This window comes from Carex rostrata, chromosome 23, assembly GCF_964058835.1.
Source record: "Carex rostrata chromosome 23, lpCarRost1.2, whole genome shotgun sequence".
Taxonomy (NCBI): domain Eukaryota; kingdom Viridiplantae; phylum Streptophyta; class Magnoliopsida; order Poales; family Cyperaceae; genus Carex; species Carex rostrata.
The window spans coordinates 8297947-8323847 of NC_135940.1; the positions used below are offsets into that span (position 1 = coordinate 8297947).

The window sequence follows — 25901 nt, forward strand, 5'->3', positions numbered from 1 at the left end:
AATCTTTTTTTTTTTTTTTTATAATTGTAAATAAAATAATGTATAAATGCAAAGAAACTGAAATTATAAATAATCTAGTATATATCACCATACCTAATTAATTTATATAATGATTTTGCAATAAAATCAGATAGCTTATTTCTAACAGTTGGTTTATAACATTTTTCACCTAATCCGATGAATGGGCTAGTTTTTTTAATCCTGCAAATTTTAATTTAAATGCATGATTTGGAGCATCAGCACTTATATTAACAAATTTTTTATATGTATATGCAAAATATAATATGACTTGATACTCTTGCCAGTACTTTTTATATGTCAATGCATGTAATGAATCAAAAGATCCAAAAAAATGTAATAGATAGTTTATACATCATCTATATACAAGTATGCAATACATCTTGATGTCATCTTGGTTATAACTTTTGTTGGTTATACATCTTGATATGAAATATTTTTTATCTGATCAGTCCAACTTTTGAAATTCATTTCTGAAAAAAAAATGGTTAACAAACTTTTGATCAGTCAATTAGATTGAAACACCACCAAGGAAGATGGAAAATAGGGTTTGCAATTTTATCAATCAAGTTAATTGATAAAAAAAAATGAATCAATGATATTCCAGTGTACTTGTACAATCATATCAGTTTTCCTGTTAGTAATATTATAAAAACAATAAGCTGGATGAAATCGAACACAGGCAGCTATAATGTTTATAAAATGGTTGAGAATAGTGGTTAAGACAATATTTTCTGCGTGAGAATTTATATATTTTATATCCGATAATTTTTTAAAAAAATTAGAAATTAGAATAATATCTAAAAGAAATTTATGAATATCAGCATTGACATTTGACCTTGCAAATTGCAATTCTTGTTCTTGTCTGATAAAACTATCAGAAGATATAAAAAGATATCCAAATGTATCAGTTATCTAACAGGCTGCACAGCCAAGCTTGCTAACCACATGAACAGATGGAAATAGATATGTCAAAACTTGCAAGAATCCAAGAAATCTAATAGGAATATTATATGTACCTTCAAACTTTTTTCCAAAATATTTTACTTCTTTTTCTTTCAACTTAAAAAAAAAATGAATAAGAAACTATGTATCATGAAATAGCTAAATGTGACTTGGTGTACGTAATACTCAAGTATGCAATTAAACATCTTATTGTAGTTAATTACACTCTGAATATCTGAACTCGTTTCTATTTATATGCAACAACCTTTTCTTTTTAAATCTTTTCAAAGGCTGAAAAACTGTGAGCGGGGTTTGAACTCTCGACTTTTAAATAGCTAATGGAGGTTTACACTGATCTCAAGATTTTCTTACTTTTTACGCTACTAGATTGATTAAAATCACGGCATGAATCTAGTCAAATGAAACGTATTCAATTGTTAATATGTTATGTTGCTGAAATAATTTCCTATTATAAGTTACCATTATATTAACAATTTTGAGTTATGATATAAATTTGGTTCCTGCATTATTAAAGATTGATGGTTGAATCCATTAGTTGCATTATTTGTGATTCGAACCTAAATAATTCGCGAATCAATTTCGAACAAATTATATTCAGTTTGATTTGTTTTAGAACGAACTAATTTCGAATCGAATTAATTGCGAACTTTTTTCGAATCAAACACAAATCGAATCACGAATTACGAACTTTTTGTGCAGCCCTAATAGCACGAGTCGATGTCTGGCATTTCAATTGCAAACAAAACTTGGTCATCTGACACAAACATCGCAGAGTATAAGTATCATTTTTTATTGCTAAGTTTTGACATTTCAAGCAAGGTAGCGAGAACTGAGAAGGCGGTACTTGAGATGGCAAGTTATAGTTTCCGTTTGAGAAAAATTATCGTAGTCCTATATTTCATTCATTGTTTGTATACAGATTACAGAGACAATTTATGGTGCAACATTTAACACGATCCTCCAATAGGATATAAATTCTTATTATGCCGTAATTAAATCAAATTTAAATGTGTTATATCATAATCAAATTAAAAAAAACTATCACGGCATCTTAATCACACCATGACCACACGTGTTATGAGTGGTCACAATTGTCACATTTGATCATGTGCAACTATTTTTTTTTTCATAATTTAAGTTTAATTGAAATTCACTATTCGATTAAGATCTAACAATCCTAATTATGCGTGATTTGTGTGGCCACGTGCCGTACTATGTGTATCTGGTCACAATGTGACTTTTTTACATCCCCGTCTGTCAATGATGAATTGCATCTTGTTTAATATAGTAAAAGAAAAAGAGTATGGAAAAAGACATTATATTATAAGATGTACATAAAATTACAAACAAGCGGAGCCAAACCAACACAAAGCAACAAGTAAATTAAGCCATTGAAAGGCATTTAACAACATAATACACAATCGTCAACTATCTACTGAAAGAAACCCTGAAAAATTGTAAAAATAAGTTTTCATCAGTAAAAATAAAGAGAAGAATGATCGTGTATTCACAGCGTACTAACAAATGTCTAACAAGCTGTGAGTTTTCACCCAACATGTACCAGTATTGGGCCCTATCGCCTATCAGTACAGCAGAATACTCTGTTCAGTCCACTTTTTGAAGTTACCAGGTTTAATTTATAAATGCTTAAGCAAAGAAAGGGCTCTTAAGGCAAACGACCAAACAATTAATGAAATGCAGAAAAGCAACTCTTTCTGCATTATTTACAAAAAAAAAAAATGTTAATAAAATCGAACCGTTCATCTGTGTTTAGATCCGTGCATGAAAAAATTTAACGGTCCGATTTAGAATAACAGGGTCCTGCTCTCCTATTTGGAGAGCAGTGGAGTCAGATCCCTCACAACATTATGGTAAGGTAATAGAGTACCCATATCAAGCCTTGCCTAATTTCCTTGTGTAGACATTTTTAAATAATAGTTATGGTAAGGTAAGTTCTATAACCAACAATAATATCTTAGTTTTAACTCTCTTAACAAAATCAGCAATTTCTTTACAAATAATAAAAAGAAAGGGGCCCTTCTGCCATTTCATACTTTTTTGACAAGAAAAGGAAAAAGAACAAGTTAATAGTTGAGTTTTATACCTATAGGAGCAGAAAACAAGAGTCTGAAAAGTTAACTAGGGTTAACTGAGTTGGTGAGGAGCTTGAAGAGCGCGTGCACGTTGAGTTAACTCCTGAACTTGCCTTCTTAACCGGTCGGGATTACAAAAGAAGTCCACAAAAACCTGCCTTTCACGCCCCACCTCCACCTGATTGTGCTTCACGATCTACGCCATTTTGTTTTTTAATTTGTTAGATAGATCCATGATACAATAACACCAAGGGGTACGATATAATACCAGGCCCACTGAAATGGTTCAGTACCAAGTCAGTTTGGTATCAAGATTACTTATTTTTTTATATAGATATAAAAATGAGGGGGGGGGGGGGGTACAAATGCCTCGTGTATATCATGCCTCACATCTCTTATCTCCGTTTTCAAAGTCCAAATAGTCATCTGAACCGTTCAACATGTATCTTCATATTAAAATGTGCTCGGAGACCATAAAATTTGATCTCCGAGCACATTTTAATATGAATATCATGTTCAACGTTTCAAATTGACTTTGAAAACAGAGATAAAGGATGTGAGGCACATGTGAGGCACGATGAGGCATGAAAGACATGAGCCATTTAAACCCTCCTCTAGATATAAAAGTACACACAACTATTAATATCAATGTTGGCTAGAGTTTGATGTCTATTTGAGCCTTCATGTTTATAAAAAATGGTTGAGGAACCCAAGTAGGTCATTAAAACAGTGCAACAGTAACCACTAACAATATAGAGATGTATGTTCCCTATATAAGAGAGTGAATGAGACAAAAATTTGTTCTTACATCTATTTTCATTGCCAGGAAACCCCATAGTTGAAAACTTATCCACACATAGACCTCTGCTTGCAATTAGTTCTCATGTAAAGGATTGCCAAGAAATATGCATGAATAGAAAGAAAATAGTACCTCAGCCTTTTCACTATGAGCCTTGGTCACTTCCTCAACAAAAGCAGAGACTTCAGAGTTCACCTTCTCCATGTTCTCTAGAGCATTCATTAGAGCCTAAAAATACAAAAATGAGTCTGGGCATTTCCGATTTTATTCATTGGATCTCAACTCTCCTTATAATATTCAATTAAGAAAAAGGAAAAAAGTTTATATTTACCCTCGGAGTCAGTATCGGTTCAGCAGTGGTTGAAGATGCAAATAATAGTTGCTCCAGCATTTGAATAATAGTACATCTAAAAGGATAAACCAAAAGGCATGAGAATTTAAAAATGAGGTGTATGACTCATGATCTGCACCAGTATATGCATATGGTACAGTGCCAATATTGGTCCTAATCTTTTACCGTTCTACCCATTCCCAGATATTTGTATCATACAATCTAATCAGTCTACCAAGATTTACCAGTGTGACCTCAATCAATGTAGCAAATAAGATTTTCCCCTTTTCTTCTCTTCTCAAATTCCATGCATTTTTTGCTTGGGGTTTTAATTCATGTAATAAAAAAACACATTCCATCCATGAGGAATTAAAAAATAACTTCTGTACAAAGAAAAGAAACAAACTAAATGAAAATTAGCTAAAAGGAAAGAAAACACACAGTTCATTAATGCATCTTCTTCTATCAGCTGGGAGAGTGTTCTCCAGTTCAAACTGGAGAGACGTCAAGTGGGACCGAAGAGTTGAAATCTGCTGTACCATTCCATGTGCTGACACATATGATGGCAGTGCCGCTTGCACATCTACCAAGGAATCAAATGAAAAGTGGTGAGGGAATATCATATTTACCTGGCAACTTTTGTAAATTTGAGACTCGAGCTTGAAAAGGGAAAATACAATTTGTTAAGTACCAGATTGCAAGGAATGCTGGTATTGCACAATGATTTCATTTGACAATTATTTATTTTGAAAATCTTGACAATCTTAAAAATAAGGCTCAAATTTGAAATCCAACATTATAGGCATGATTTACACACCATGTTTGTAAAATATGATGAGAGGTCTATGTTTCACCGCACATCATTTGACTAGAAATTTAAACGGTCCAAAATTAAAGGTCTTTGCTGCATCATCAAACAATACTTAAACTGCATGAAATTTGATTGTTAAGCTATATATGTCCAATAACATACCTATAAATTTACTTGCCAATTTTCAATTTATTTGCATTTATTAGAAAATCCATTGTCAAAATGACAAGTGATCCCTCCTCTTGGACAAATTAGGTCCTTAACTAATTTACCAGTTTGCCTAGGTAACAGGCAAAAATATTTTGAGTCTAACAAGTAGCATACAGCTTAGAAATTACCCAGACTGGACCAGACATAAACTGAAATCTTCAGAAAAAAAAAAAATGACCTGAAAGCAACCTGAAAACACCTGAAATTCAACCCAATATGAAAAACCAGATAACTCAAAGCTGATGGAAACCTGCACCAATAGACCAGAGTTCCAAACAACTAAGGAAACTTTCTTTTGCCTATCCCGATTTTCAAAATCTTGAACAATAATATCATTGTTTTGAAAAGTTTGACAACACCATGCCTACTTTCTGAACGCATGCATTCACAAGTCATTCTGAACTCGTGCGTTTCGAAAAAACTGAAACAGCTGACTGAACGCATGCATTCATTGCCCTGTGTTCAGATTATTGGATTTTGGTACACAGAAACTTCATTTCAGCATTTTTCAGTTTTTTCAAGCATTTTTCAGTTGTCTGAACGCATGAGTTTAGAATTAAGTAGGCATATTGTTGTCAAACTTTTTAAAAACCGGGATAGACAACAAAATTCACACCTGAGTACAGATGATCCATATTCTAAAACCCTAGTACCCAGAGCTGTATAAATTTTGACTCAAGGACACCCTCTTAGAACCTAAGCCAACCAAACCAAAGAGTTTAACCAAGTGAAATGACCTGCATCCAAACCAGATACCAAGTTGGAAGCCAAACAAGTTGAAATGAACCCAAGTAGACCCAATATAAACAAAACAGAAGCAAAAGTACAAAATTAAGACGGCTCTTATTGATTAGCAAAAACTTTCAGGCTTGATTTGAAAAGGAAAAATGTACTTACTGGAGTGAATGTTTAGGAGGTTTCTCACACCATGGAGAAATGTGTCTCGATCATCTACAGCTCCTTGTTCTTGCACCTCAGATGCTGCTTGAATTAATGAGAGGTAGTGCCCCTATATTGCCATACAAAAAATGAATTTTAGAAAAATTGCTCTTCTACAAAAGAAAATGACAAAATGGATCTCTCCCAAACATAAAGTTGAAGAAAAATATTTATGTTTTTTTTAAAGGTAACCTTACTAAACATCAAAATATAAATGTGTACTCCTACAAGAACTGGAACATCTTGTATCCACCTAAACATAGTAAATATTATCTACTGCCTGCCTCTCATTATTTGTTCAAAAATTCCAAACACCTCTGCTTTGAAGTATTCAGGTACCCAAAGTGTACCTGAGATAATTTCATATAAGGGAATCTATATATTATCTCCAATTGTTCGTTCGCTATCCATGATATTCCTCGTTTGTGGCTTATACACAATATTTAATGTACCTGAGATATTTCATATAGGGAATCTATACTATCTCTGATGTTTTGTCAAGTATCCATCATATTCCTTGTTCGTGGCTTATACACAATATTTTAACATTTTGCAGTGCTACATACAGAATTGTGCATATTGCAAAACTATCTATAAAGCGATTTATAAAGAATTGAACCTCACATTACAAAAGGTTATAAAGGATACATAGATAAATATCGGACCAGCTTTCTTTAGATGGTAAATTAAGGAAATTTTCATTAGTAGATAAAAGTTAATTTAGCAAAAGAAAATTTGCCTTACCAGTCGGTCATTAGTTGCGGATAGATATCCTTGCAACTCAGATTCAATCACTTTAAGTAAAGAATTTGCACCAGAAATAGTCTTCCTCTCAAGCTGGCAAGCTACTTTCAAAAAACAGTGTCTGGCAAGCTGATTTACCAGATGATTTATGAACTGTACAAGATCAAAGTGTATCTCAGGTCAAAGTGATGTAAGAAGTGCAAACTAAAATTTGTATAAAGGAATATAGGATGTAGAATATTTAGCTGGGGTTTTGGTCCAGTTGAAAAGTGATGTTCCAAATTTTTTGAAAAACAGCAATTTTGTACCCATCTTAAAAAAGAGTAAATAATTTCCAAAAAATGTAAAATTTGGTCTCCAAGCACATTTTAATATGGAGGACATGTTTTGAGCACTTCAGATTGAATTTTTGGACTTTGAATACAGTGGTTCACAGTTGAATGTACAAGAGGGCATACAAATTGCAATGCACCATAGCCCATTATTTATATATGTACACACACACACGCGCGCGCGCGACTACAACCAAAACACAAGCAAAGAAATGAAAACAGAAATGGACAAACAAAAAAAGTGCAAGCAAATTAAAAAAAAAAGTGAGTATACCATTTTTTGTCGGTTTATATAGTGATCCTGCCGCATGACCTTTAAATCATAATCTCCTGGTAAATTAGAAAAGAGACAAATTAGCCAAATTTATCAACAGATCTAGCAGTATTAGTAAATTTGACTAAATGACCACAATTTGCACCTTGTAGAATATAAGTGTCTTGCAGCTGAGCAAGCTCAGAGCATAGTCGTGGGATAATCTGAAAAAAAAATCAGGGGAATAATAAACAAAGTGAAGATTATGATATGTAGTTTGGCATCGTATGATTTAGACAATTTTAGACCAATAATACAACAGTACGGCAAGACTGGTCGCTTATGTTAGTCTTTCCTTGTATGTGTACTTAACTTCTTCTTTTTCTTCTTCCTTTTTTTGTTATTTTTTCTAGGGTGGAGTGGGCATTCATGGAATATGACTTCCCTTTGGAGTATAAAACGTAATTCTTTTTCTAACAGCATAAACCATGCGGACATTAGAATAAATTTTTCATCCAAAACATTTTCAACAATGTTTCTTAGTTCTTACTTTCTCCATAATATGCTGAGATTTTGGGGTCTTTTTAACAAAGATGAGATCTCCTGAGTTCTAAATAGACACCCATGATTTGTTCTTTTTGGTAGGTATAGGTGACTACTTTGGTAAGTGCAGAAATGGAAGTTCCATTTATCATGCAACACTAAGAGTAAAACATAAATATAACCATCAAAGAAAAGCATTGGGTTCAACTGAATATATAAGCACTTCAAACAAAAAAAATGAAGTACCTCAGATATAAATTTCTCCACTTTAAGGGAAAGGTTATCAAGCTCAGCTGTTAGGTCAGAGCTTTTTCTCCTGGGAAACGAAAAAATATTAAGTAAAAAATAATAATCTTACCAATGGGAACATTTCTGAGCTCTGGTTGGTTTTCCATTTAATTTCACTAGACTCAATTAGTCTTCACTAGGCTCCTTATAGTGCTTAGCTAAGGTCCTTATCAGGGTTCAAAGCTTAATCAAGGCCTAAAACAAATTGATCTGATTCCACAATTGCCATAAACCCAATACATGTAGATCCCTGCAAAATGAGAAATATCACCTATGCTCCTCTAATACTTGTAAATCGCATCTCAGCACACTCTCTTAATCTCTTGACTGAACCAAACACCAAACTTTTCATCCTTACAAGAGATATGAATACATCTTTTGATTGCAGAGGAATACATGGAAATTGCCCCAAAAGAATAAGTTTTGTCATGCTGATTCATGACTACTAGTGCAGTTACAAAATTTATTTAAACACCACGCACTGTCAACACTTTGAATTGCACATGAAAGTTCCATAGAAAGAGAGTGCAAAGATAATACCGAAGAGAATTGTTGTCAGGATGAATATGAACTTTGTCAGAAGAAATTTGGGACTTGAGCATAGAAAGTATGGCTTGTTCTTTTGCATTCTCTACTTGTGCCTCCACCCACTGTCTTTCACTTGTAGCAAATCTGTTAAGATTAAACATAAACATGTTTTATATCAAATCCTAGTTGCAAGCCTAGTTATTTTACTCAGATGTACTTATTTTTACATGTTTATTTTTTTTCATTAATATTATTTTTCCTTCGGATTTGTGAGAGTACATAAAAATTGGCCCTTTAGCATATCCCCAACTCCCCCTTTCTCGACTTATTCTTACAAATCAATGTTCCCATTTTTCCAATAAAATTTGCAACAGGTACCACTTTGGTCCTATTGCAATGTTCCCTTGGTAGAAGTTGATGGAATAGCATTCATTTCAGCATGAAATTTCCTGCCAACACTTGTTTCCTATATTATGTAAATTGTTTCAAAGTTCAGGAACTACCATTTTGGTCCAAACTTTTGTGCTATCTTCATTAGATTCTTAAAAGACTTGAGCTTTTTCCCAGTAAGGGACCACATGCAAACTGTCCAGTTTGCTCTTAAACTTGGATGATTTTCTTGATTTGGTAATTGTCTGGAAATTGTCTCGAATAGTTTAGAAATTTCTGGATCAAAATAAAAATCTAGATTCTTGAGGACCAAATGGCAATTGTTAATAAGCTTGAGGACCAAAATAGAAAATTCCTAGAACTTCAAAGAAATTTGTGTAAATGGGGAAAAAAGAGGTCTTGGTGAAAAAATTGGGAACTTTAATACTTGGGGATCAAAACTGGAAAATATGATGCCTACTAAACATTCATGACATTTACTTGTATTCTGTTCCTTAAAACATTGATCAGTGTTAACTAAAAAGGACAAAAAATATTTGTAAGAGCCATTTAATATTAGAGAAAAAAAAGGTGACATGAGAAGCCGTACATAGAACGAAGCCGCTGCAATTCAGCTATGCGGTGGTGATGTGATTTCTCTGAGTCCCCTATGAAAATAGGAAATAAAATTAACAAATAATTTGAGTAAAACAACTACTAGTGAAGCGGCAAGATGAGGAAAGGCTGGAATAATAAATGAACAAAATGGTACCAAAAGTGAAGGCTCTATTCTAGAAACAGAGTGCAGCTTTCTATTCAGGTTTTGGAGGGTACTCAAAAGGAAAGCACATATTTGAAAGGCAAATCAGATTTGAATTAAAAAGTTCAAGATGAAAAAGGATAGAGCTTGTACCCCTTCTTAAGCAATTGGTAATGTCATCAAGGCTCACCCATGAACACTTTGACTTCCCCTCCTCCGCCACTAGCCTAAATGGCCCCTTTTAAACAAACAAAATGGAATCGAAAGAAAATTGTCAAAGTTATTTAAGAACAATAATATAAGATATTCGTTTGCAACATTTTCCACGAAAAATAAAACTACAGTGTGATACCATCTAAATCTAGTCTTTGGTTCAACAATCAAACTTTTTCACTGCAGAACTACATTCGTTTTGTTTCCATTTTATATAGAGAAAGAACCATTTTGCAAGGTTTTCAAAAAAAGAGAGTGACAAAGAGAAAACCTTTTCAAATTGCTTAGAAAACCAGTGGTTTAGCTCCTTGGTACAAGCTAAATCTCCAAGCACAAATGAGTGGAAATCTGAGTAAGCTAGGTAAATGCCATCCTCTGCACAAAATATACGAAGGGCAAGAAAACACAAAAGCAATTGTTAAACTTGTCAATTTCAGAAAATTTTCACAATAAACAAACTAGGGGCTTTATCAACAATGTAGAAAAGAACCGCAAGCCCAACACAGATGGTGAGGAGCCTCGCCTCTCTATGGAGAGATGCAGGTCAATTCCCACAAAAGGCATGCAAAGGATGTCGAATTTGTATCCCCCCAGGTACCTGAGGGTACAATTGAGTAAATCTGGAACATTCTTTAACCTGGCACGAATCTCAAAATGGACCCCTATATCTTCGATAGGCACCGGATTTCTTTTGGCCCGGTTGGGACCTAATCCAGACCGTTCTTACTCATTGTACCCGTCCGGTACCTGAGGGAGACGGATCCAAAGGATGCTAGGGTAATGGGCCATTGTATATATAAAGAAAAGAGTGAGGCTATGGTACTATGCATAGCACATATTGGTCCGTACTATGGATCAATATCTTCATTTTCAAAGTCCAAGCAATTGGCCAGAACCATTCAACATCTCCATATTAAGACGTACTTGTAGTTAAAAAATTTATATTTTTTAGAATTATTATACTACTTTTTTAGATAGGCAGAAAATCACTTGATCTAAAGATTCTAGACCATTCAAAAGTAGTGATTTATGACCTATCTGTATAATAATATAATTCTTGAAAATACAAAATTTAGTCAAGTACATTTTCATATGGAGATCATGTTGAATGGTTCAGATCGATTGCTTGGACTTTGAAAATGGAGATATTGATCCAAAGTACAGACCAATGTGTGCTATGCATAGTACCATAGCCTCACTAAAGAAAATATATCAACAATGTAGAATATCTCTTCAATAACTTCTGTTCTTCAGTTTCATTTTTCATTACTGAAAAGGTTGCCCATATTTTTCAATAAGTTAAAAGAAGAAGGCCCACCATCTCCTGAGTGGTAGTGAGCCAGTTCTTGTGCTGTTGCAGCCATCTCCCCTAAAACCTCATTCATCTATTAAACAAAACAAATAAATAAACCCAAGTTAGAATTAATAGATATCAAACATCAATGGTGGATAGTCAGGCCTACAATTATCTACTAATGGCCACTGATCCATAGTACACAGTCACTCTTTTTCTATTTTTTTGTTTGGTTCCTTATTATTGGATTGTTTTATAGTTCAATTGCATAATTAGGTTTTATTTGAACACTAAGCAGAAATCAAAATAAGGCTTGACGCTCGATGCTACTTGATGGAAACCAATCATCCATAGACTTTAGTAAATGGCAATAGCATTTTATTGTATAATTGATGTACCCAATATTAATTGAACCACAAAGTAAGACGTAAAAAGTATAATTCAATAAAAAAAATAAAACCTCTCTATTGCTAGCAGAGAGTTTCTCGTCTAATACAATGAGCTGTCCATTGATAGCTGATGTGGCACCTACACGGGACCTGCGTCCCTGGATAAGTGAAGAAGCTTGGTTTGCAAGCAACTCAAACTGTACTTGCTGTCGCTCGATTTGTTTCTTCAACTCCAAAGCCTCCTCCTTGTATGCATTCTTTGACTCTCTATATGGCAAACCAAGACCAAACCAATTAAGATTGGAACCAAAATTTCAAATAATAGCATAGCAATAAGGCAGACTATCGTTAGAAGGGTTTGGCCCCCAGTTTTGTCACGGTAAATAAATTATTGTAAGAAGGTATTTATTCTGCTTGCATACTTTTGGGAAAATGTACTATTATTTATATCATTTTCTATTTTTACGGGAATTCTGATATATAAAACCTTTTAGAAAACAAAAAATACATTCTCCAGAAAATTAAAATAAATGCTTTCGTTGATTATTGTAATCCCATAGATTTATTACTTTACACCTTCAGAGAGAGAGAGAGAGAGAGTACATAATGTCACTTAGTTTTTCTTCAGTACCAAATACCGCTTCTTGGTTATCCCGATTAGTAGTGAAGGCCGAAATGCTGTAAAAAGCAGAATCCAAATCCTCCCCCTGCAAAACAAAATAACCTTCAGCTGTATATTTATTTCATAGTACAGGTGTATACCAATTTACCAATAATCTGGTATAATTTGATAATAGGGGACAGGCTGGGTCAAACTAGAAAAGTAGCTGTCTCACAACCTTACTGTTTTTGAAAATATTGGTATGGGACCTCACCGGTACAGTACCAGCATTTGGTAAAACTGTAAGTTCTGAAGATTCTAAATACATACTAAAAAAGTATCCGGTAAGATAGAATTTTACGGTTGTTTTGTACCTCTAATAGCTTTCCTTCTTGCACAAAACGTTCATATCTGAAAAGGAAAACATCAAAGTATCTGTCAGCCTTAGGAAATAACAACATGGACCCTCTAATTTGGATAAATCACAAAATAAAAGAGGTTTCATCAGCTTAAAAAAAATGCAATAAGTTATTACTCTCTAAGTGTCTATCAGAAGATGTACCAATATTTTAAACTCTGCTCTTGTATAATATAACAAGTTCAAAAACCCGCCATCAAAAAATTTCCGTAGTAGATAATGCAGAAAGGGCAAAAAATTATAATTAGTTAAAAAAATATAGTTGACCACATGAATTGGGAACAAAGTTCTAGGGGGCTTTGAGACCAACTATAAATCCATACATACAGAAAAAGCTTGAATTAAGAGGGCAAAAGAATTGCAGCAATTATGAGAATTTCTAAAGGTTCCAGTTTTCTATTAAAAAACCTTCTATAAATTCACAAAATTAGGACCCATTCTCTATACTGCAAAATGGCAAAAAAAAAAAAAACAAGAAAAAAAAAAAAACGTGGTGACGAAATTGAGAGGACAATACGAGAACATCGTGGCATTTGGTAGAATATGTACGACATTTCAAGCTTTTAATTCGAAATATCTAGCAAAATTATAGGATTACGATTTAAAAGAAAATCGGTATACGTACTGAGGTGTCTTAGAAATTAAAGCACACAACAAGAATTGCAGCATTTAATACAAACATTACCAGGAATCCAATTTGTTTTCTGAGAAAAATTGAAGCAATGTAGAGACCAACCACTCGAACTTCCCCCCAAATTTGTACAATAAAGAAAATGAAATAATAGAAAATAGAACAGATGAAACTGGAGGCGTACTGAGAAAGCTCGGAAACGGAGAGGACATTAGAGGGGCGGAGACTGGAGCAGATCCAGTCCAGTAGAGGCCGCGCCTCCTCGTACTGGAACGGCCACTCGAAGCTGTCCGGATCTAACGACGAATCCTGACCATCCAATCCTAGTTCCTCCAAGAGTGCGCACAATCTAGCGCCGCTCATTTCACCCTCTGTCGATGTACGGCGTCGGGGGTTCTTCGTTCTCTTTTTTGAAAGAGCTTAGTTTAGTTTGGTGCAGAGTTGGGGACTTCCACTGATGATGTTGCTCAGTTGCTGTTGTATCCTCTGATGTAACTCAATTTTGAGTTTGGATCCGGACCGTCCGATCAGAATCCGAGTAATTCCGGTCCGAGCGAATGCACGGAGCCTTAAATTTTGAGTTTCCTTAAATTATATGAATTCTGAAGGCCTGATGAAATTTTATCTTCACTAAATTAAGTTTTACAATTTCGAAAAAAAATATTAAACCGGTTCATTATGTATCCGAAAAGAGCAGGACGAGCCAGATTAGGATCGAGTCAAATCAAACTTGGATGGATAAAGATTTCAGTTATTTCGATTCTCAGGTGTTTTCCTCACAATTTTTATTTGGATTTTTTTTTTTTTTTTACCAAACCGTTTGAGGTTTCACTTTTTCAAATCTCAGCGTTGATATTGTAGCTGGGATTGTCAGGTACTCAGGTTCAAATTTTGCCTGGTCTCAGTAACAAATTTATAATCCTGGCTGCATAAAAAAATAGGTGTTCGTATTTATTCATAAAATTTGGTTCATTATTTTGAAAAAAATGCTTCGAGCTAAATAAATTTTGAAGTACTTCAAACATTACAGCAGTAATCTCTTGCATTACAGACTTGGGGCTGAAAATGCTGAATTGATCCAAATTTTGATTGGTTAGTGCATTTATTTAAGGTAATGCAGGGGATCCGGATAATGAGCTCGATCAAATCTCCCCGAATTTTTTATTAATAGAAATAAAATAAATAAAATATTTAAAAAGAACACCACTGTTGAGTTTTGTCGAAAACTAAGTAGACCGGGTCCTGTAAACCCGTCCCACCGGACGGGTCCAATTGACCCGTCCCGGTTAATCCGTATTAACCGTTAACTAACATCACGGAAAAAAAAAAAAAAAAAAATTTCCCGGACGGGTTTAAGCATCCCGTCCCGAGTCTGTAAAAAAAAAAAAAAAAAAAAAACAAAAAAATTCCGGACAGGTTTCAGCATCCCGTCCCAAGTCTTTAAAAAAAAAAAAAAAAAAAAAAAAAAAAATCTGAACGGGATAAGTAAACCCGTCCAGAATTTGAAATATTATATTTATATTATATTATTATATTATATTATATTATATTATATTATATTATATTATTATATTATATTATATTATATTATTATATTATATTATATTATTATATTATATTATATTATATTATATTATTATATTATATTATATTATATTATTATATTATGATTTTAAACATTCGAATTAATTTAGTATAAAGTCAATCGGTCAAGATTAAAAGATTAATAAATTAATTTTAGTGCATTTATTTTTTGAACGTTTTCTTACCGCTTGACTTTATACTAAATTAATTTGAACGTTTAAAATTTTCACATGTAGATGCATCACTCGCAAGATAGGCAGGTTCTAACGGTTTGGATTCGTCATTTGAAAACGATTTAATAAGTTTTGGAGTTAAGCTCACCAAACACTTTGGTGAACTTAAGCACAACTAAACTAGTTCTATTCATAATATAATATATATATATAAGTATATTAATATAATAATATAATATAAAAAACAAAAAAATATAATATATATAAAATCATAATATAATATAATATAATAATATAATATAATATAATAATATAATATAATATAATATAATATAATATCATATAATATAATATAATATAATAATATAATAATATAATATAATATAATATAATATAATAATATAATATAATATAATATAATAATATAATATAATATAATATAATATAATATAATATAATATAATATAATATAATAATATAATATAATATAATATAATATAATATAATATAATAATATAATATAATATAATATAATATAATATAATAATATAATATAATAATATAATATAATATAATATAATATAATATAATAATATAATATAATATAATATAATATAATATAATATAATATAATATAATAATATAATATAAATATAATATTTCAAATTCTGGACGGGTTTACTTATCCCGTCCAGATTTTTTTTTTTTTTTTTTTTTTTTTTTACAGACTCGGGACGGGATGCTTAAACCCGTCCGGGAAATTTTTTTTTTTTTTTTTCTTCCGTGATGTTAGTTAACGGCTAATACGGATTAACCGGGACGGGTCAATTGGACCCGTCCGGTGGGACGGGTTTACAGGACCCGGTCTACTTAGTTTTCGACAAAACTCAACGGTAGTGTTCTTTTTAAATATTTTATTTATTTTATTTCTATTAATAAAAAATTCGGTCAAATCTCCTATACGAATCTCCATGCAATACGAACAAGGAGTAAAGTGATAAGTGCTCAAAACATTTCTTCCGTAACTAGAGCAGAAACAACCTAAGGTGGCAATTTCAATTAAAAAATATATTGGAAATTTTTTATAATAATTCTCAAATTAAGCTAAAAAATATAAAATTTTAGAAGAAAAAAAAAGACTTGTAGACACTTTTCTTATCACGGATTGGTAAGTACGACAATTACAAATTGATATACATTTTACAAATAATATAAACCAAAATCCCAGAAGTCAGATCTGAAATTAAAAGTTATTTTTAAACAGTTCATTAAAAATTGTCAAATTAATTCAAAGTCTAATTCCAATTTATTATATCAAACACCAAGTCGTTAGATATATTATTAGATTGCGCCTTTTTAGCAGATAAGGAATGAGATCAACCGCACAATAAGATATTAAGGCAATTCAATTTTACTTTCAATTTTTTCATGCATAAAATCATTTCATGCAAATAAGTTTTCTCTTACGTTTTGGGAAGATTTTGCTTTGTAAATAAACCGTGATTGTCTGAGAAGTGATCAGTGACAAAATGTAATATACCATACAGTCCAGTAAATCAGGCTCTTACATGTACATGGGTAAACTACCACAATCCTAAACTAGTGACATAGTATAATATACCATATCAGTTTCTACAAAAAAATAATTACATTAGATGTTGAATAATAAAAGAAAAAAAAAATACCATATCAGTTTCTACAAAAAAATAATTACATTAGATGTTGAATAATAAAAGAAAAAAAAAATACCATATCAGTTTCTACAAAAAAATAATTACATTAGTTGTTGAATAATAAAAGAAAAAAATACAAAGAAAATTCAAGTTTTCTTCATCAGAACTTTCTCAAATCACCAAATGGACTCCTGAAGAATTTCAGTTGCACCAAATCGGTTCTTGGGCATATCTAGAAAACCAAGTTGGTATCTGGCGTTTCATACGCACCTAATCCAGGATCAACATTGTCCTTCTCTAGGACAAAATTTGGTATTTATTTTTCCAGTTCATGAAACAAATTGGTGCAAATTACAGTTCATGGAATAAGTTCTTTATTTTGGAAAATTCAAGAACCAAAAACTGAATTTTCCAAAACAAACAGAAACGTTACTTCAAAACAGGTTGTTTCCGAGGTTTTCTTGGGGCAGTTACAGGCCTGTTACTGGTACCTGTATCCAACTGTGCACTGATATTGGCACCTCTTCCTCTAGCTTTGCGAGGTCTTGACTCAGTTTTGATTTGCATACTACCATCTTTCCTTGATTCTTTCTTTTGTTTGGGTCCTCTTGTGTTCGTCTGGTTTTGAATTAGAAGAGATGCATCTCTTTGTTTCAAGGGCTGATGATTCTTGTCACTAAGAGCCACCAAAGACTCCAGAACCTTTTTTTTTTTTTAAATGCAAATAATTAACTGAACAATAGATCGTGACAATTCAGAAAATTATACAAAATAGGTATTAGCCAGGCACCAACAAAATTTCCAAGCAAAACCAGAGGTAAACATTAGAACTACATATAAGATATGATAGAGGAAAGATGGCAAGTTTATATTTTTATTCACTCGTACTTGCTCAGGTCTGGCAGGTTACTTGAAAGGTGATCAGTATCATGTGAGAGAGTGCCAACTGGACTAGACGGCAGCTTTTAATTTTCCCTGCACTCAGTTTTTTTAGAAATTAAGGTTCTTTTCATTGTGCATGTAATTTTTTTTTTCATTTGACTCTAATTATTCTTGCAACCTCGTCTTTCATTTAGTAGAGATAGCTAGTAGTTTGCTACCCGTCTTCTAACATTTATAAAAACTAGAAATTAAAATATGTACTTCTTGTCCTTCTATGCTTGCCTTTTGCTCCTCCCTAGAAGTTTGCTCAGCCTCTGCCTCTGGTTTTACTAGGAGAAAGGTATACTGGGGTCTTCTTTGATTAAAATAAAGAGTGAGGCTATGGTAATATGCATATTATGGATCAACCCGTGCCATGGATCCATATCTCTATTTTCAAACTTCAAACAGTTGATCTGAACCATAAAACATGATCCTCATATGATACATGGAGAGCAAATTTTACATTTTTAAAAATTTTTTACTATCTTTTTAGATAGGAAGAAAATCACAGCTCTTGGATGGTTCAGAATTTTAAAATCAAGTGATATTTTACCTATCTAAAAAAGTAGGAAGAAAATTCTAAAAAATGTAAAATTTGGTCTGCAAGTATATTTTCATACGAGGATCATGTTGAACGGTTCAGAATCGACTGCTTGAAATTTAAAAATGGAGATATGAGTCCATAGAGCAGGCTACTATGTAATATGTATATCACTGTAGCCTCACTCTTAAAATAAATACAACCACACTCTTTATACATTCCCCATAGAGAAAGAGATTGAAATGAAAGAGAAACATTACTGGTGATTGGTCATCATCAGAGTCGACCATCTCCTCACGCTCAAACTCGACATGCTCGCTGTCGTCCCCACCATCATCGGAGTCACTGAGCTCCTCTTGCTCCATCACTATTCCCTGTATTGAGTCCTCATTTATTATAAGAACCCCACTTTGCTGGTATACACCGCCATTTTGATGCTCTGCCTCTGAGAAAGTAAAATTATAATCTTAGAAATTGAAAAGAGAGTTAGAATGAACAAGGAAATGGGGCACTAGGCCATTTCAGCGCTGTTAATATAATGCATTTTTTTTTTGTTATTCAGAGTGCCTATAAATTTCGTGAAAGCACCAGCACTCTGGTGTCTTTGAAATAATTGGTAATTATTATTTGGAGTTTCTAAATCAATACAGCGTAATTTATCTCTACTAATGCATTAAGCATGTAGTGACCTATCTTTAGTTTCCTTATTTGTTTTTTTTGGTGGAGTATTGAAAACTATTATCGCGAATTTCTAAATCTATACAGCATAACTATTATCTTTCTTTCTCCATTTTTTGTTTCTTATTTTGTTCCTCAAACAACTTGTTTGACACAGACTATGAATCAAATGGCGCCCACTAGATTTCCATCGCCTTTTGGAGGATGGCACAGTAAGCTACTTCAAACTTAATTAAAGATAACCAAAACAAACTCAAATAGAAAATATCAACAGCAGGAGTACCTAGCTCCACTGTCCTTTGCTCAAGAGAAAATGCATTAGCCACTTCAAGATGTGCGTCCTCATTTGCATCCATACTCTCAATCAGTGTGTTATTGCTGGGTCCACAAGGAGAAGAATACAGCTGTATATTCAAATCAAGATTATTGTGTACCCTCTGACGCTCCCCACTACAATTACTCTGACTATCAAGCCCCTCATCAGTACTAATTCTCCAGGGATGAAAAGCAAGAGTTACAGAATCTCCAGGGATCTCTTTACTAAATCCACGAAACCCACTTGAAGAACTATCGTTCATTGGACGGGTCGCAATTGGTCGATACAAGCTTAACTGCTGGTCTGGAGTCATCTGGAATAGCAAAGGATGCATTTGGAATTCCGCCTCAGTTTGGGAATTGTTATTCTGGGTACTATCTGGGAACAAGTCAAGTTGCTTGGGGGGTTCCACTATGCTTGAACTTGTATCTTTTGTGGCAGGGGTTTGACTTATATTAAATCTAGCTCGAGAGATGATTCGTACGGAAGGGGGGAGGTTAACAGGTGGCAACTCAGGTGCCAATTTAACAAGCCGATAACCCTTCTTTCTTCGATTTGGCAGGGGAAGAAAGGATCTAACTGTAGGAGAGTTATACTTGGACAATCTGGAATTAAGAGGTGCTAATGTTTGGCTGGGATTGTTGGGGTTAGAAATAGAGGGTCCAGTTCCTTGTTGTGGAATACTGCTGTTTGTATCATTCCTTTGCTCAGAGTCCGCCAAAAAGGCCTCATGAACATAAGCTTCTTCCTCGTAAGCATTATTATCATTCTCATATTCCCCATTTAAACCTTCATCCATCTCATTTTCCTGAAATATGCATTAGAATATCCAAATCAATTAATTGAGCTTTAGGAAAATAAGATAATCTCCGGTGATTTCTCTTTTGAGTAAGGCCATAATTAAAAAAAAAAAAATTAAAGTAAAGAACCTCTTCTGTATTCAGATCTTTTGAATCAGCCATAAGAGCTCTCTTTCTCCTGCGCTTCGCTTCATACCTTCTCCTTTTCTCCCTAGTAACTTCACTTTTTGCATATGATTTCTGGGTGCCCATTGCAACTCTCCACTGACGAGGCAGTAGAGCGGGGTCTCTATGTGGAACCACCTGCTTCCAAACCAATGACCAATCATTTTTATAGAACTTAGAGGCCCTGAATAAAAGAAAATTTCCAGATATTATATTTTGATAACAACAGGTACTAAAGTACAAATTTAGCATAAAGCTTACCTCTTGAATTTGCATTATTTCATCTGGTCCTAAAGGAGAGGTTTTCATGTGCCGCACAGCCTACATAAATTTATATTTTATTAGTCAAACTTCTTTTTCCTGACAAGACATAAATAAATAAGCCAGTATTCACATTACAAATTACTCTCTCTTTTTTTCTTCTCTCTTTGGTTGTTGAAGTCATTGTACCTTGATTGGATTATCTGGAGCTTTTGAAGAATTGCGGTTCTTTTGCCTTACAAATATCTACACAAGAAAGAAAAGAGCAAACAAGACAAACAAAATCACTTAGTAGTAGAAACCTTTTATAAACCAGGTTCTTAAGATAATCTATACTGATGTAATTAAAAATTGTAGCATTCTTAACTCGTATGAAACTTGGAAGGACACAGATTTTGAGTCTTTGACAGTAATCTTCTCAACCCATCACGATGAAATACATGTTACAGATATCTTTCCAAGATAGAAAAGGAGGCATGGAATTTCATATCACTTTTCATGATTACATGGCCGTAATTGATCTCTCAAAATTTCTTTTGGGAAAAAATGGTACAAGAGAAAATCACTTATTTTGTAAACATACAAGAGAGAAGTAAACAATAATCACCTGATGCTTAGATTTACATGGAAGATAATGCTTTTGTATTGCCTCCCAATCATTGTTGAAGTCCATCAAACCCATTGCTAACAATCTATATGGAACGGAAAAAAATCATACGCAATTTCAGAATTAAAGATTAGAAAATGAAGTTATAAATTAATTTCTAACCAACCTGTCTTCAGCATCAGTGAAGAGCACACGTTTGGCCACAGCTGAAACAGGGGGTTTATGTGGCAGCATCTCCAAATTAAAAAGTGAATAAAACCGCTTCGTGATTTTGGCGATATCGGCAGGTACCAATGCAACTGTTTGTTTCATTGAGTCTTCCACAAGAGTTGCAGCCAGTGTCTTTTTTGGCTGTTTCTGTCCCTTGTCAGTGTGGGACCCATTATCAGCTGTTTTGCTGCGGCTTGTAGGTAGAGGGAAGAGAGGCTCTCTCTTGGTGTAGCTCTTGTCCGTTGTGCTTTCTAGATGGCTTTGCTTATACCTAACAACACCTGACATGTGATGTATACAATACTGATCAGAAAATAATGTCCAGATATTATATATAAGATTACAATATTGAACCCTAGGTACCAACCACATCACACGTTCACAAATCTTAAAAAATACTTCTTATATGAAAAAATATTTAAGGTACAAGTATACAAAAAAGCACAAAAATAATAGTGGATACTCACTGGCCGTAACATCTTCCAAGTAATCCTTTGCAAGCCTGAGAGGCATAACATCCAAAACAGAATATATAGGGCCATCAATTATAGGCATCCATGGGGCTGATTCGTGTCTCCCATTAACACTACCGCTAATCGATGAGTAGAGATTCTGAGCTGCGAAACATGACCCTGGAAAGGCAACTGTCTTCCCAGTCAAGGCATCCTCACGCTTTACCACCATTTCCTTTAACAAATTCTGTGTCTCAGTTGTGTATTGCTGACGTGCGGGATCCATAACAGAGACAGAGAACACCTGCACCAGTAGCTGCACGTGCTCATGGAGCATAACATAAAGCTGTCCTATCTGCTGTGCCGTAAACCCAAACAACTGACCCGGTACAGTGGGTCCAGAAAGTGTAATGGCTTGTCCAGGTGGCAAGTAAGGTACAAGAGGTCTTAACAGGGCTGTCTTGGTGAGTAGGTCTGACTGGTGATTGTCTGAATAAGACTCCTTCATCCGCTTCTTCTGACGGGTTTCAGGGCGGCGATGGGCCCCACCAGTCTTATCTCCGGCTTCATTTACTATATTGTCAACAGGCTCGTCAGGGTCACTCTCTAGGGCTTCTTCAATCTCTAGCTCAAAATCGGCATCATTCTCATCCTCGTCAGCAACACCCACTTCTTCAGTGTTGTTTGGCAGTTCATCTGTCAGCACAGCAGTCAGAAACCTGCAATTGGGTAGCATCAGAATAAACTAGTACTGATCTGCACCTCTACTGATAACTGCTGCTATACTGAAGTGGTACTCCAATGCTAGTATCAGCTACTGCTTGTTGATGTTTGTCTGTAGCAATTTTACCAATTCGTGAAGTTTAATGGTATAATTAATCAAGGAGGGGGGTTTAAATTGAATTCTCGTCTTTCATTATTAGGAAAGAGTAAGATTAGATTATATATACTGTCAAAATAAACAAGATCCTTCATGTTGTGTATACCAGATTTCTAAAATGGAACGAATTCGGAGCAGATAATGCTACCATATTTGCATCCGCCTTAGCGGATACAAATATATGGATAATAAACGGATATCAAAATTTACACGGATACAGAGCGGATAATAAATACAGATACAAAACGTATAATTGTTGGATAATTGAGTCATATGAACTTTAAAATACAAATTCTAATTAAGAAAATAAAAAAATTAAGAAAATAAAATTAGGAAAGGAAGAACAGGTAAAATTAAAAAAAGAGCTAAAAATGGAGAAGAGAGGAATAAAGAAGAGCGGGAAATGGAGAAGATAAGCTTGGGAGGGAAAAGCTTGAAACATAAAGTAGTGGAGTGTGAAAAGTTTCAAACATAAAGTAGTGAAAAGTGAAAAGAAAGGGCAGCAATCCAGACGGTGGAGCATTTTAGCTCCACAGTTGAGATTAGAAGTTAGTTAAAACCTTTATATATGGTTTGGATAGAGACAACTTTAGAAAAATAAAGTGGATCATTATGATATCACCTGCTCCGATGGGCTGCAATCCGTTCCGGATAGATGCGGATATCCGATTATGTTTTTCAATTCTCAACTGTATCCGGGTCTTTCCTCCATGTTTTAAGAATATCCGGATCCGTATCTGGAAAACTATTTGATCCGTTTATCTGAATCTGGAATCTATGTGAATACAGAGCGGATTCAGACCAGATATTCCAGATCCATTTTCACCCCTACATCTAACGGTTTTATTTTGATAATTTAAATATTAAAGTTCCAAAAAAGGATGCATAGTACAGGCGCCATAAGTGGAGGCATGTGAACCAAGCTCTTAATAAATGAGACAAAACAGTTGCCAGTACTACTAATTACTAGTGTACTGCACAAATCCAATAAGACTGCTTATTTTAGGCTCTATACCAGTGGTGTAGCTAACAAAACATACTGTTACTGAAAATATATACTAACGTTAGGTATACCAGCCTAAAAAGTACAATTCAAAAAGTTGGTAATGCAAAGTTTTAGAGGTTCATACCTCCGGTACTCTTCCTCCTCGTCCACATTTTGCCCCTCAACATCCTCGTCAGACTCCTGGAGGAAAACCTCCAGTTCATCCAGACTGTAGTTCTCCAGTGAAAAGCGGGCCCGCGTCCTCTTGCATATTGCCTCTTCCTCCTCTTCTTTGCTCAAACCTGTAGTTGGCCCAACCTGACCAGACAGGCCTGCGGCCAAACTATTATCCCTGTTATTTTCATCTAAAGGGGATTCTGTCAGCGTGGGGCCTGCACTTTCATTTTCTGAGGTGACACCTGACGAGCCATCGTCAGATGGGATATCTTCTCTGAGAAAGGGAACAAAGTCAAGGTCCTCTTCTTCCTCCACTTCTTCTGGCTCCATTACGGTGTGTTCTTCTGGCAAGCTAAACACAATAGATCATAGTCTCCAAAAAGAGCTTGAAAGGTAGAAACTCCCTTGCTTGCAACTGCAAAGAAACGAAATGAAATGTCTTAGGATTTAATAGTAATTAGAATAGATGGGAGATAAATAAGTAGTAGTTAATGGGGTTAGGCTTATTAGAGTGTTGAGTTAGAAAAATTAGCTATATTACCCATGTAATTCTAGTAATTAAATATGATGAATGAAATTTGAGTCTCTCTCTCTCCCGCTCTCTCTCTACCCTCTCCGTCTCTCTCTTTTGAAAAACTTGACAGTGGCTGTCAAGCAGTCAAGGTTACCCTCTCTCTCTCTCTCTTCTCTTCCCTGTATATCTTCTCTCTATTCTCTTGTATCCACTTAAAACCAAAACACCAAAAAAGTTCCACAAATTAGCAAAATTCCCCCAGATCCCCTCCAATTGCCATCTACTTCCCGTTATGGACATGACACGAAAACACTCGAAATGGGAAGAAGTAAAGAAGATAGCGGCGCGCTTAGAGAATACGGGATGCATAGAAGGGTTTAATTTCACCTCTCAAAGCAAACCTAGCAACTGTAACTAACCGCCTACCTAAAGAAAAAAGATTAATTTTTATCTTAGCATTCACCGTTGTTCATCAAAGTGCGCAATTAATCGAGAAATTGAAAAATTAAGATGGAATCAGAGAATTTTAGTACCTCGCTCTGCACCTATTCTCCGAATTGATGAGGCAGACAAGACAAAGTGCGGATCGAAGAAGGTTGTTCGCGTCTCTTATCTTCCCTTCTATCGCCTTTTTATTTGTTAATTTCTAATAATTAGAAGAGTATACCCTCTGATCGGAAGGGAGGTTTTCTCGCGCAAACGAGAAAGAGAAATGGAATTGACGCTGTTCGCCTGATCGGAAGAGGGCGACGAGCGGGAAAAGAAAAGATTTCATGCGGTTTGGAGGCGTCAAAATCGCAGGGAAATCCAGCGCAAAAGCAAGAGATTTGGTGAGAATCATCAGTAAAAATACACAACTATCCTTGTTGGGCTCTCTTTTTACACAGCTGCCGGCTAGAAGAAAGAAGAGGCGGAGAGGCGGAGTTGTGAGTCTCGTGATTTGTGGCTCAAGTAAAAAATAATAGACGGAAAGAAGTTTTGGGTCTCCGAAGTTCGTGGCTGCAGGGAAGAAGAAGAGGCGAAGCTGTGGAGAGTGAGTTCGCGTCTTCTCTTTAACTCTCTTTTTGCGTTTTTGTTATTCATGACAATTTTCATAATTAAAAGAACTTTTAGAGCTATTTCTTACTACTTAGAATTGAATTCTTTCCTTTTGTATCCATATTCTGAGCAAGAAAATTCATTCTCAAATTAATTTTTTTTTTGTCTCTTTTCTATTGAATTGTATTCTGTTTTAATTGATTTCCGATCAAAGGGCATCGAATGTTTCGCGCTCGCAAGTCGCAATATCCCGCAAGAAGCCAAGAACAAGGCCGATTTTTTTATTAATAGAAAATAAAATAATAAAATATCGACAAAGGGTATAGATTTTGAATTTTGTCGAAAAATAAGTAGAACGGATTTAATAAACCCGTCCAGCGAGACGGATCTAAT

At 34.3% G+C, this 25901-nt stretch overlaps 2 protein-coding genes across 4 annotated transcripts; both read right to left on the reverse strand.

The window, feature by feature from the left end:
• Window positions 1–2286: 2286 nt before the first annotated feature.
• On the reverse strand, window positions 2287–13998 carry AUG3 (HAUS augmin-like complex subunit). The gene is made up of 19 exons (XM_078324712.1): window positions 13715–13998; window positions 12856–12892; window positions 12484–12587; window positions 11952–12147; window positions 11516–11582; window positions 10469–10572; window positions 10138–10222; window positions 9835–9892; window positions 8868–8999; window positions 8286–8355; window positions 7663–7720; window positions 7518–7573; window positions 6912–7064; window positions 6126–6237; window positions 4649–4790; window positions 4208–4283; window positions 4009–4104; window positions 3089–3273; window positions 2287–2431 (listed from the first exon to the last, which is right to left on the reverse strand). Exons 1-18 carry the CDS (start codon window positions 13891–13893, stop codon window positions 3130–3132), a joined length of 1869 nt encoding a protein of 622 aa, XP_078180838.1. The 5' UTR covers window positions 13894–13998; the 3' UTR covers window positions 2287–2431; window positions 3089–3129.
• A 3046-nt stretch (window positions 13999–17044) lies between these two features.
• On the reverse strand, window positions 17045–25143 carry LOC144574631 (uncharacterized). Of its 3 annotated transcripts, none has more exons than XM_078324642.1 (12): window positions 25004–25141; window positions 24858–24896; window positions 23925–24371; window positions 21930–22633; window positions 21419–21743; window positions 21253–21337; window positions 20835–20891; window positions 20646–20705; window positions 20349–20522; window positions 19387–20227; window positions 18686–18870; window positions 17045–17662 (listed from the first exon to the last, which is right to left on the reverse strand). In XM_078324642.1, exons 3-12 carry the CDS (start codon window positions 24284–24286, stop codon window positions 17390–17392), a joined length of 3066 nt encoding a protein of 1021 aa, XP_078180768.1. In that variant the 5' UTR covers window positions 24287–24371; window positions 24858–24896; window positions 25004–25141; the 3' UTR covers window positions 17045–17389. The 3 variants fall into 3 exon arrangements, with proteins under 3 accessions (XP_078180768.1, XP_078180771.1, XP_078180770.1); XM_078324645.1 differs by having other exon boundaries at window positions 24858–24892; window positions 25004–25138; XM_078324644.1 differs by lacking the exon at window positions 24858–24896 and having other exon boundaries at window positions 25004–25143.
• Window positions 25144–25901: the final 758 nt, after the last annotated feature.

Coding starts and splice junctions, on each gene's coding strand:
- LOC144574631 (XM_078324644.1), bottom strand. CDS start 24,286: ATGGAGCCAGAAGAAGTGGAGGAAGAAGAGGACCTTGACTTTGTTCCC. Junction 20,228..20,348: donor AAGATCTGAATACAGAAGAG/GTTCTTTACTTT, acceptor TGCATATTTCAG/GAAAATGAGATGGATGAAGG. Junction 17,663..18,685: donor CTGATGATGACCAATCACCA/GTAATGTTTCTC, acceptor AAAAAAAAAAAG/GTTCTGGAGTCTTTGGTGGC.
- AUG3 (XM_078324712.1), bottom strand. CDS start 13,893: ATGAGCGGCGCTAGATTGTGCGCACTCTTGGAGGAACTAGGATTGGAT. Junction 8,356..8,867: donor CCTGACAACAATTCTCTTCG/GTATTATCTTTG, acceptor TTCGTTTCCCAG/GAGAAAAAGCTCTGACCTAA. Junction 7,574..7,662: donor AGACACTTATATTCTACAAG/GTGCAAATTGTG, acceptor CTAATTTACCAG/GAGATTATGATTTAAAGGTC.